We start from the raw sequence: 13,204 nt of genomic DNA, 5'->3' as shown, positions 1-13,204 counted from the left end.
ATATTATTACCTCTGAGATCATTCACTCTTTATGGGGAAAAAGAAGGTGGGATTGGACAAATTGCTCTTAAAATTGACCTAGAAAAGGCCTATGACAGACTAGAATGGCCTTTTATACGCCAATGTCTTTCCATGCACTCCTTTGATAGTGACTCCATCGATTTGATAATGAGTTGCATATCGAATGTCACTTCTTCAGTCTCTATAAATGGCTCCTTATCTCCATCGTTCTCTCCTTCTAGAGGGCTCAGACAAGGACCCCCTGTCATAGTACATTTTTATTTTATGGCTTGAATTTCTTTCCAGAAAAATTCATGAAGCTTGTGACAGAAAAAAATGGGACCCGTTTAGGTTTAGAGGGGAAAAACGAACATCTCACACCTTCTTTTTGCGGATGACCTTATTATTTTCGGAGTGGCAAACCATAAGACCTTAAAAACGATAGTTTCTGTCCTACCTAATTTTTTGAGTGATACAAAGAAGATTACTTGGATTTCTTGGGACAACCTGTGCACTCCTAAGAGTGTTGGTGGGCTTGGTTATTACTCTAATAAGAACATTAATTAACTAGCCTTGCTCACCTTTGCTGGAAACTAGATAATAATACTAATTGGGCTTCTACTATTATCAAGGAAAAATACTTTTTCAACGTTGGAGAGCCAAAAAACTTAAAAGGGGCCTCCCGCATTTGGAAAGGAGTAGAGTGGGCTTGGGACCACTACAAGAAAAGCTTAAGATGGGAAGTGGGCAGAGGGAATAATACTACCTCCGTTACATATTATTTACAACGATTTGACATAAAGTAAAGAGGGATCTAATCGTTGCAAATTATATGTAACGGAAGTAGTATAAATCTTTGGCACGAACCTTTAAGAAGCTTATTCATAGGCCCACTCAGGTTCTCTACTTCTCTCCCACCACTTCTAGAATTATGATAAGATACAATATTGCTGCAAGCAGTTTAATTATAACAAGATTGGACAAAGCATAGAACTCAAGCACCGGCATATAGGCTATATGAAACTGTCACATTGTAATATTTTAGATGTAGCTATTATATTTTAACCAGTTATATAATACTCCATAATACATGGTAGTTTTTTATTTTTTTTATTTATTTATTTTTTTTTTTTTTGAAACAATACGGGTTAAAATCCTCTGTACCATTTTTCATGTTCCATTTGTGTTCCACTTAATATCATTGGTTGTAATAATTACAAGGTCTCACTTCTCAAATTTCAAAAGGCAAATAAATATTTTTAGAACCAATCATATATAGTGGAACACCAATGGGACACAAATTATGGGACATATCCATTTTTGTTTACTATTTTAATACCGTTCTTACCAATCACTTTCACACACTTATACTCCAACAATCACTATATGACAACCAAAATCTATTACACTACCTCAGTTTATAGCTAGCACAGCAACTACTTTTACCGAACATGCTCTAAATTAGCCTAAAATTTTTCCACTACTTGCTCTATTGAGCAAATCAACGGGGCATAGGTATTGCTAATTTCACAAAAAATGTTGTCCCTATCACAGTATCGCCTTTGGAATCACACTCTTACAGGCTACAGTGCCACACCACTACAACATAGCATGCTCTGAAAGGGACTCATAAGATTGTTGGAAGATGCATGAACCCACACTTTTAGTACTCAGTAGATTATACGAAGTATATGTAATGTATATGTCTTTGTTGGAAGTCACAATATCACATTGATATGAATAAATGTACACAATATGCATCTATAAGACTATAAATCTATAATATATATATGCCGCTAGCTAACCACTCGTCCACCTTAAATGTCTATTGCAACAACATTGTACATAATAATAGTAGTGTCTTACGCAACTTAAATTAGAGCCTTGGAGTGCTATAGGCGTTATGTACTGCCTTAATGCAAAATGCATGCTACCACCAACTGACTTAGAGATACCTAAGCTATTGAATTTCAAATACTAATGGCACCACAAATTTAATTCAATTACAAAATAAAATCTTTGTTGATCGATTAAGAGATGTATTTTGGTTAAAATTACCCTCAATAGATTTCACATGTTAAAATTACCCTCAATAGTATATCAAAATCCAAGTAGAGGGCTTACACAACTATATATGATTTCGATCGTACATTTATTTCCAATGAAGTAATTTTTGCATTGTGATTTACGTGTATATAAGAGTAGCCCTAATTTTGTGCCTTTGTAATTGTATTATATAATATGATTGTGGGATGTTGTGCATTTTGCCATTTGTTCTGTATTGCCTATTTTATTGATTATCTCGGTGGATGGGGTTAGGGGTTGTGTAACGAGTGGAGCAGAAGAAACCAAGCATCAATTCACGAATTCACTAAATTTCGCATATGATAAAGCTAACTTTATACAAAAATATAATAGGGAGGAATCAATTCACAAATTAAATTTCGCATATGATAAAGCTCTTTTTTTTTTTTTTTTTTTTTTTTTTTTTTTTGACAAGATGATAAAGCTAACTTTACCACAATTGCAGTAATATTTTTAAAAATTATTGGCCCGAAAAGCTCAATTTATACAAAGATATAATAGAAGCCTAGAAGGGAATCAATTTATGAAACACTTAGCTAATTGGTCATTTCACATAATCAACTTTAAACAATTATTAAACACTTTTCTACAATCTATACAATATATTAAAATAATCACCGGAGGGACACTTGGCATGATTTTGTGAAAAAATTTCCCTCCACAATACTCTACTTTTTTTTTAAAAAAAAAATTTATATTATAAATTCTTCTAAAGGATTAATAAATTCAAATTTCAAAAAAAAAAAAAATAAATTCAAATTTCAAAAAGGACAAAAATAATTAAGTGTTACAAAAGTCATTTAATTTTAATTAACTCTATTTCAATTAACTATTATTATTATTAAATCATAATTTATAAACTCGTGCATTGCATGGGGCCAAAAACTAGTAAGCTAATAAAATAAGTTAGTCAAAATGTCACATCAGTTAATACAATCAACTAGTCAAAATCAGTTAACATAATCAGCTTCATCTTTCAACTTTCAGCTTTTCTCCAACATAGCCTAGATATAATTATAAGTGAAACATTTTGTTGCTTACGAGTACTTTATTTTATACAAATGTACATTTTTTTTTTCAAGATTCCAATATAGCATTGACTGTGACTTTCTTCCCATTACCACCCTACTAGTAGCTATAAATGCGGTTGCACTCCATATTGCTCTACTTAAGAAGATAGAAATATCTTAAATCTCTCTCGTCTCACCCTTGATAATATCAATAATCTAATCTTATTGGTCTGTCAAAAATGGCTACGTCAACGCCTGTCACCGAAGTCAAGGTGGAGGATTACGTCTTCCCGCCAACAGTGATGGCTCCGGGTTCCGACAAGTCGTTTTTCCTCGGTGGCGCAGGTTAGTTATCCTACGCCTGTAAAATCTATATTTAGTTTTGTTCAAACAACATTAATATAGTAATAGAAATATTACTAGTTTAAGACCCGTGCCATGTACGGTAATTCTTATTTTTATAAGAAAATTAATTATATTCAACAAATAAAATTTGATAAAACATACCAATCAAATATATGGAAATTATAATGTCATAATCTATATCAATAGACAAAGCAAAAAATTATCTAGTAATGGATTTTTTAGGCTGCCCAAATCCGAGAAATTTTCAGGCGGGACTTGGTTTGATCAGGTCTAGTGGCCATATTAACAACATACTTATTAATAAGGAAAAATGGAAAATATATCCAACCTTTGCGCTTTTTTCTTCTAATATTCCTCAAAAATCCAACCTTTATATCCCATCTTCACCAACAGATCCATTACCTGGTGACCGATCGTTGTAAGTTATGTGCCACGTGTCAGCCATTAATTGGTTAATTATTTTTTAATTATTAATAAAAAAATCAGAAAACCCAGCCCCACCCTCCTTATGTTGGCCACAGTTTCCCCACCGGCCACCAGAACACAGCAACCCCATTCCTGGCCCACCGCCAACCGAAACACAGCAACCCCATTCCCGGCCCACCGCCAACCGAAACACAGCAACCCCATTCCCCTTGCCACCCACGATCACAACCCACAACACCCGCACGCATAACCCACAACACCAAATAACCACCAACCTAAACCGAGACCATTCGCTACCCGCACCAATTCACCACCCATAATCACCACTTGATCACCACCCACAATCACCAAACAACAACCATCACCACCACACCTCTTTTAAATTCAAATTTTTGACAACCACCACACTGCACCACAAACCATAAATCCCGCTACCTACAAACCCATGAAATCCCACAAAAAGCACCACCTACAAACCAACAAAACCCACGAAATCCCACAAGCCACCACCCACAAAATCCTACAAAAATCACCACCTACAAACCCACAAAACCCACTACCAAATTGAGCACAAATTTGCGTTCGTTAGAGGGCGACATTTGAACAAATCTTCTGGATTGGTTCGAAAAATAGAGGAATGGGTTCAAATTGTGGGGTTTTTTAGGTGGATTCTCACCGGAAGAACAATAGAGGTGGTTTGTTTGGTGGTTTCGGCTTGGGGTAAAGGTGAGGTGGTGGTGGTTTGGTTTTATTTGGTAGGGTGGCAGTTGAGGTGGTGACGGTGGGGAGGTGGCTAGGTGGGGAGGCGAGCAGGGGCTGCGAGGTGGGTTGTTGTGTGGTGGCGGAATTGGTGGCTCAAGCGTAGCTGCAGTGTTGTTTCGTTATTTGAGGAGAGATGAGTGAGAAGGGAAGGTGAGAGAAAAAAAAAACTAGTATGTTTAATAGGTTAAAGGTCAAATTGATCTGTTGGAGAAAATGGGGTATAAATTAAAGGTTGGATTTTTTAGGAATATAATGAAGGTTGGATTTTTAGGAGAAAAAAGTGCAAAGGTTGAATTTTTCTTTTCCATTTTCCCTCTCAATAAATGCATTTTTAATAAACATAAAAAATCAATCAAATAACAAACTAAAATCTCCACTAAAACTATTAACAAAAGTACAAACATACACAAAATTACAAATACTATATCCCCTTTAATATCTATAAAAAATCATTTGTCAAACACAACTTTTATTTTATAGATATACGTCTATACTGTACTCTACAAATCCTTAATTTGTGATAATATGTATGTATAGTAGGATAATTTTAGTAACAAAATTGTAATTAAATTAAATATATAAGTAAACCGAAAAGGAATTATATATTAGCTAGTTGAGGTATTTGGGAAAAAAAACAAATTAAATGATGTTTTAAAGTATTTTCTATAACATCTATTATATAATTCAATTTTTTATTACTTTATTGGCAAAATCTAATAATACTTCATTTAAAAGATAATTACAAAGGAGTTGAAATGATTATTTAGGTAAATGCATATAAAATAATTATGAACACCAAACAAAAAGGAATATAAATTTGCCTTAAAGATAATATAAAAGATTTGAAATAATATTATTATAGAATATAAAATTAACAAAAAAAAAAAAAAACGGGTTAAAAAGGGAAGGGGAGTTTTGGAGGGAAAAATAGCACCAGGATGTGACACGTGTTACTCCTAGTGTCTATTTTAGTATTAAATTATTGATGATTATTGATTATTGATTGATTAATTCTTTCACAAAAAAAAAAAAAAAAAAAAGAAATACTTGTATTATGTTCTATAATAAGAAATTTATTTGCATAGTGATTTTGACTTTGTTGTTCACTTGATTTTTTGTCAAATTATTGATGTAGTTAAAAATAATAAAAAATGGCTAGCATTTATATTGAATTTAATTTGATTTTAAGCTTATTAAAAGCTCGAGAAATGTTACTTATAGAATGCACTATAAGCTTCTTAATGTACGTTGTTTCAAGCTTCTTAATGTACTTAACCAAAGATATCAAGCCAACTTATTGATCTAGTAGTTAGAAAGAGGTGATTTGGCCCAATCCGCTAATTTAGAAAAAGCTCCTTATACCATCGTTTTCAAAAGAAAAGACTTGTATTTACAATTAATATTACATTTTTGTCCATATTTGATACACTCTTCATTCCCGAAAAATGGACACATTTGATTTCATTATAACTAAGCTACAAGGTCTATTCTGATTGATTGAACTGAGCTGAATTGAACTGAACTGACTGAAAATAATCTGAAAAGAACAGACCCTATATATATAAATTTAACTAACTAATTTTATATATTTGAATCAACCTGTAACTACTTCCTAGTGCGGAATATAAAACACGTTGAAACAGACTTGTGATGTTTATACGGTTAATTAATAATTTAATATATACTTGTGCAGGGGTAAGAGGATTAGAAATAGAAGGGAATTTTGTGAAGTTCACAGCAATTGGAGTATACTTGGAGGACACTGCAATTTCAGCTTTGGCTAGTAAGTGGAAGGGTAAAACCTCTACTGAGTTGGTCGAATCTGTTGAATTTTTCCGTGATATTGTTACAGGTAACTTATATTTCACTTTAATTACTCAATTTTATGTTAAAATTTTGCTTCACAAGTATGCTATAAAATAGTCATCCATTAGCTAAATTTGATAAATATATACTCCCTCCGTCCCTAAATTACATTCCTTTATCTAGCATTTATTTCTCACATAATAGAGGAAAGTATGAATGTAATTTAGGGACGGAGGGGTATTAATGATCACTAGCTAATATTAGTTTTACACTCGGGTATAAAATTACAAAACCAACACAGTTAAGGTTATAAAAAATGTGCTCTTTATCGTGGTTGAGGTGGTTTGCATGTTGACACGGCAGGTTGCTTCTATTTGAGTTTAGACTACTGTCAATTTTTTTAAAATATCAAAGAGACCGCCTATTAAAATATGAGATAGGCGGTCTCTTTGTTGCTACTATTGCCACCACGTCATTTTTTAAAATATCAAAGAGACCTGTTACCATGTTGCGCTTTCATCTTTCATTAAAGAGACCTGTTATATTTAATAATAGGTCTCTTTAGTTATCTCACACTTAAAAAAAATCTTCCTCTCTATCATCCTTTCTCTCTCCAAAACCCTAGCTTTCATTGTTGAATTTTGAAAGAGCTTCCATCGATTTTAATCGGTGGAAAGCCCCAATCCTTGTTTCTTTATAATTTTTTTTAGGTTTATAATAATGCTTCCTCCTTTTGGGAGAAACTTTTCTCCTTCGAAAGAAAGGGTTTCCGATCTCCTTCGAAAGACAAGGGTTTTTCAACCTCCTTCGAAAGACAAAGTTTATCTCCTCTTTTTGAGGGAGAAATTTCTTAGTTTTGAATCCATGGTAGTAGATCTAATGGATTGTCGTGAAATTATTTCGTTGATGAAAAAGTTATCAAGTTTTTGAATACGGACAGATGAAAAAAAGGAAACATCCTCACGGCTACAAAGGATCGTTAGATTGTCTCTCCAACAAGGCTATAATTTTCAACGATATAAACGGGAGATGCTTTGCATTGCAAGATTTACTCGACGATCGTAGTTTTTATGAAGGATAATTCTTTTTGATTCAATATCTTATGTATTTGTTAACGTCGAATCTCTATTGCAGATGTCGTATGACTTTTAATTAATGAAATATTTTTGTTATTTAAAAAAAATGGTTATCTCACCTTTTTTTAATAATTCTTATTTCTATTTACACTATATTGTGCAACTAATTTTATTATTTTCCCACAAAACAAATTGAGTAAAAAAAATCATAAAGCTAGTTTAATGTAATATTTTTATAGTATGTATATTTATGTCCTATTTTTGGATTGAAATCATTTTGGTGAAATATAATTTTTTCTATATAATTTTTGGGTTGAAACAAGCGATCAATTATTGATGGTAACTCATAAGTTCGAAAATCCTGAATTCGCCACTGAATTTAATAGTGTGCTTTTAAAACTTTGTACTCCACTCCATATCTTTCTTGATTATAATATTTGAATTAAGACTTTTTAAAAATTCCATGTTTTAGTTGTCTTGGTTTTATTTGTTACACGTTAGGAGTGTATTTAATCTGTCCCTATTTGTTTGCCTTATATTTTAACTTTAGACACAGTATCTTTTAAATATTGCTTCATTTCCTTATTTTGGTAATATGTTCCCACCATCAATCTCACTTGCACACACTCATAAAATTGTAAAAGACAAGGATACCCCCAATCCACTTGCAAACTTTGGTTCAATTCTTAATAAAGCATATTTTGCTGATGGGGCAAACAAATCAATAGAGACAAAGGGAGTGGTAAATTAATAAAATTACTCCGTAGTTCTTTGGCCCATTCAATGTACGGGCTTATTATATGTAAAATTAAAACTTGTAAAGATTTATACTTTAAGATATCAAGGTTACGTAACGTTTGAAAATGATGTTGTGAGATGACAATTAGTCAATTAGTTTGAGACTATGAGCAACATCTATGTTAACACATGATTGTTATAAAATCATTTTGAGGGCATCTAAGTCTAAAATATTTTATAACAGTGAAGTATGCAAACGCAACAGTGAAACTAATAAAACAAATAGCTAATGTTAAAAGACATTGCTGGAGTAAATTTGTATAAGATTGTTGAAATTGATTTTTTTTTTTTTTTTTTTTTGGCTAGTTTATTCTCTGCTAAACGTCTCTTTGTCCATTTCTTCGTGCATACTTCATAGTTTAGAATTTTGGATCAACTACGTCAAAATCGCCATCCATTCTAATGGGCTAAACTTGAAACCTCTCAGATTACATAATCTACATTACAATAATTGCAAATCTAAAGTAAACCATTCCAATTGGGATCTACTTCATAAACAATTGTAAAAATCGTGCTTTACTAACTGAGTACTCTACCCAAAGTCCCAATAACATATAAAGGCGAGTAAAACATCTAAAAATAAGGAAAGTAATTCAAATTAAACATGCAAAATTGTATAAACAGTCTCAACAACCTCATTAACCAAGAAAACACTGCGAAAAATCATAATTAAACTTGATTGAATTCAAACTAAGTAAAAGCTAGAAGCAATATATAGATAGATAAGAATATCAATATCAGTACATAAATAAACAAACTCAAAAGATTAAAGTAACTCTCCCAATCAGAACATGCATATGAATGAATATGATGATGTGTCTCTATTTTATAGAGTTAGAATCTCGATAAGAGAGAGAATTCCAATAAGTAATTGTGGATGAATGAAAATGTAACTTAAAATATTGATTACGAAGTTTAATTTTTGGAGTATTGAATTGAAAGCTAGTAGGGTACGTACTAAAGAAGGAAAAGACTGACTGACTGAGGCATAAATTAGAAGAGAAGATGAATGGTTATTGTAAATTAAAGATTGAATTGAACATTAATTTAGGAACTAATTGTTGTAAAGGGAGCGGAAGAATCACCTCAATGAGATAGAAGATGAACTATGCAAAAGTCTGTAACGACCATTATTTATTTTGTGTAATAATATACAATTACGGATGTTTCTACTATGTCATTTTTCAAAAAAAGGCACCATAACATTATGACATGGCATGTTATGATTCGTCAATTTTTCCTTTATTTTTTAAAGGTAAAATGTATTATAATATATGTATAATTGTAAATAGCATATTTTTGTAAAGAATACATAATTATAATATTTAAAATCTATTTTTTTAAAAAATCATTTTCAAATAAATTATAATTAAAATTTTTAAAATAAAATATGTTCTTCATCTTCATCGTTCTACATTGTTCATGGAATTTTTTTTTTTTATAATCTCTATTCCGTACAATCATGGGCAATTAGGCTGCAGCGATTAGGGTGCAAGTTCCGGCGGCTTTTCCGGCGCATACAGCCATACAGGTCCGGCAAAGGGTCCACCGCGGCGGCTCAAGTTTCTGGCGAATTTTGGGTGGCGTTTTCCTGGTGGTTTTCTCGATTATTGGTGCAGCTAGAATTAGGGCTGCGGTTTTCAGGCGAATCTACAGGTGGTTCAGGCAACAACATAGGCTTTCCGGCGTTGCAGTTCTTCGACAGTTCACAGTTTGGCGATGGTTTAAGGATCGATTTTGGTCAATTTTAAGAAGGTTTCAGGCGGTACTTCATTGTTCGTTAAAATTCATTATGGACATGGTTTAAGGATCCAAAAATTGGGATGAACGAACAATATATTAAAATTGTATTGGCAAGGGTATTGAGAATACATTCAATGAATTTGGGATGAACGAACAATGGTGAAATTAATTAATTTTGTGAATTTTCTTTGTTTTTAAATGATTGTTATTTTTTTTTTTTTTTTTTGAAAGAAAATGATTGTTATTTTTAATTATACTGAAGTTATTTTCAAAAATTTATTACTAATGTATAAATAGGTTTTCATAATTTATAATTATTTATTTCTAAAAAAAATAATACATAATATAAATAAAATTTTAATACATTATGGACATTAAAATAATTCAAAATTAAAATAAAAATACTAAATACGGACCAATCAAATATCGCCATGTCAGCAAGTTGTGGTGTCCTTTTTGAAGAATGACATTGTAGAATTTTCATACAATTACTACGTACGTAGCTTTATAAATTTTTAATTATAATTTTTGTAATTGTTAATTATTTCATTACTTTTACTTTATTTGATGTTAAATTGAAAAGCGAATAGTACACACGTGACACATTAAATTGGAATAGTAAACATGTGGCACATTGGATTGAAATAGTAAACACTTGGCACATCAATATTCAATTCAATATTCAATATATATATATATATATTAAAACTCATGGCAAGACATGATGTTTTGCCATGTGTCAACAATTTTGCCATTTGGCATATGATGTGTCGTCGCCAAATCATACCATAGCATTAATTATTGAAAAACTCTATGCATTAACTTTCATGTATTAATATTAAATTTAATTGATAAACTCTTCATATGCATGGCATGACAATTTCCCTTGAATTGGACTATAACTCCTTAATAATTACATAACAATAAAGTTTGTAAGAAATTAAACATTACTCCATTTTTATTTTGTGCATTAACTCATAAAATTGTAATCATAGAGTAAAAGATTTTTGTGCATTATGGAGTCGTATATATTTTGACATCAAATTTATAAAAATTTGATTTATCATATTTTTATGATTATTTTAATGTAAAAAAATTATTCTTATAATCAAACCAACTCATACAAGCAACAAACTACTTAAGCTATCATATTAAATAAAATAAAAAAAAAAAAAAAAACCATCACTTAATCTCTCAATGACAAACAAGCCAAAATATATATAGATCGATTAAAGTAATAAATTTATAATGACCCGGGGCATCGCCCGGGCCAATATAACTTGTATATATATATTAAAACTCATGGCAATACATGATGTTCTGCCATGTGTCAACAATTTTGCCATTTGGCATATGATGTGTCGTCGCCAAATCATACCATAGCATTAATTATTGAAAAACTCTATGCATTAACTTTCATGTATTAATATTAAATTTAATTGATAAACTCTTCATATGCATAGCATGACAATTTCCCTTGAATTGGACTATAACTCCTTAATAATTACATAATAATAAAGTTTGTAAGAAATTAAACATTACTCCGATCCATTTTTATTTTGTGCATTAACTCATAAAATTGTAATCATAGAGTAAAAGATTTTTGTGCATTATATGTAGTCGTATATATTTTGACATCAAATTTATAATGATTTGATTTATCATATTTTTATGATTATTTTAATGTAAAAAAATTATTCTTATAATCAAACCAACTCATACAAGCAACAAACTACTTAAGCTATCATAAAAATAAATAAATAAAAATAAAAAAAAATAAAAAAAAAACCACTTAATCTCTCAATGACAAACAAGCCAAAATATATATAGTTCGATTAAAGTAATAAATTTATAATGACCGGGGCATCGCCCGCGCCAATAACTAGTTGAGTTGAAAAAGATAATATATGATAATGGAGACATATGTGTATTATAGTTTGAGTTTTTAAATACTAAGGGCATGTTCTGATTGACTGACTTATTGGAGCTGGAATGAACTGAACTTAATAATTTATGAGAGAAGAACATTAAGATCTGAACTGAACTGACCTTATTGAAACTTAACTGAATTGAAAATTATCTGATGAGAACAGGCCCTAAGTATAGATGCTTGCAAACAGTTAGCCTTGGTGTTAGCGATAAACTTTTGACGCTTGTAAACATTTCGCCTTGGTACGTGGTAGCGATTTTATTACACCTTAATAATAGTGTAGAATTAAATTAACTTGATGCTTGCAAACAAATTGTAGGTCCATTTGAGAAATTTACTCAAGTTACCATGATTGTGCCATTAACGGGACAACAATATTCAGAAAAGGTGATTGAAAACTGTGTTGCATTTTGGAAGGCCATCGGTATAGATACCGATGAAGAAGCCAAGGCCGTCGAAAAATTCCTTGAGACCTTTAAGGATGAGAAATTTCCACCAGGACACTCTATTTTGTTTACACAATCACCTCATGGATCTCTTACGGTTAGTTTCAAATCTTATGTTCGAAAAAAGTAATTTAGTTCAAACAGTAAATATCAAGATTGTCGATGTTTTACTCTATAACGTAACTCAAATTGGTGTGTGCTTTGAATACCTTGTGTTGTACAGATAGGATTTTCCAAGCACGATAGCATTCCAAGTATCGGAAGTGCTGTGATAGAGAACAAAAACTTGTCGGAGACTGTGTTAGAAACCATCATCGGCAAACATGGTGTTTCTCCTGAAGCGAAGCAATGTATTGCTGCTAGAGTTTCAGGATTGTTGAATTCAGAGAATGCAGAAGCAAATGCAACAGTTGGAGTTGAAAATGAGAAGAGTGCAAAGGTGGATACTGAAGAATTGTCCGGACGAGAGGACATAAAATCATAAAGAGATGTAGTTTATGCTACATATTGATGAATATAAGCTGCCTCATTGTAGTATCCATGAAGTTGTACTTGCGTTGCTAAAATAAAATACTCCCTTTGTTTTTTTAGTTGACACCGTTCGACTTTTACACTATTCACATATTACTTTGACTCTCTTTTGTGATTTATAGATACGATAAAATATAATCATGTGGGATTTTGTTTGAATCGTCTATATGTATTTTATTAATATCCACTTTTTACAATTTTACAATGTTGATAATTAAAGTTATT

The 13,204-nt window shown here is 31.4% G+C and overlaps 1 protein-coding gene across 1 annotated transcript; it reads left to right on the top strand.

The window, feature by feature from the left end:
* The first annotated feature begins 3,253 nt into the window (after nt 1–3,253).
* LOC145605066 (chalcone--flavanone isomerase-like) lies at nt 3,254–13,138 on the top strand. Its single transcript, XM_081661081.1, has 4 exons — nt 3,254–3,440; nt 6,343–6,501; nt 12,322–12,545; nt 12,672–13,138. Exons 1-4 carry the CDS (start codon nt 3,335–3,337, stop codon nt 12,930–12,932), a joined length of 750 nt encoding a protein of 249 aa, XP_081517207.1. The 5' UTR covers nt 3,254–3,334; the 3' UTR covers nt 12,933–13,138.
* Nucleotides 13,139–13,204: the final 66 nt, after the last annotated feature.

Source organism: Chenopodium album, chromosome 22, assembly GCF_948465745.1.
Source record: "Chenopodium album chromosome 22, dcCheAlbu1.1, whole genome shotgun sequence".
Taxonomy (NCBI): domain Eukaryota; kingdom Viridiplantae; phylum Streptophyta; class Magnoliopsida; order Caryophyllales; family Amaranthaceae; genus Chenopodium; species Chenopodium album.
The sequence above is the reverse complement of the archived record's forward strand: the minus strand, read 5'-3'. Positions and strand labels throughout refer to the sequence as shown.

What these genes read in the sequence shown, in the direction of transcription:
- LOC145605066 (XM_081661081.1), top strand. Translation starts at nt 3,335, where the DNA reads ATGGCTACGTCAACGCCTGTCACCGAAGTCAAGGTGGAGGATTACGTC. An exon ending in GTTTTTCCTCGGTGGCGCAG is followed by an intron (nt 3,441 to 6,342) that starts GTTAGTTATCCT and finishes ATACTTGTGCAG; the next exon opens with GGGTAAGAGGATTAGAAATA. An exon ending in CACCTCATGGATCTCTTACG is followed by an intron (nt 12,546 to 12,671) that starts GTTAGTTTCAAA and finishes TGTGTTGTACAG; the next exon opens with ATAGGATTTTCCAAGCACGA.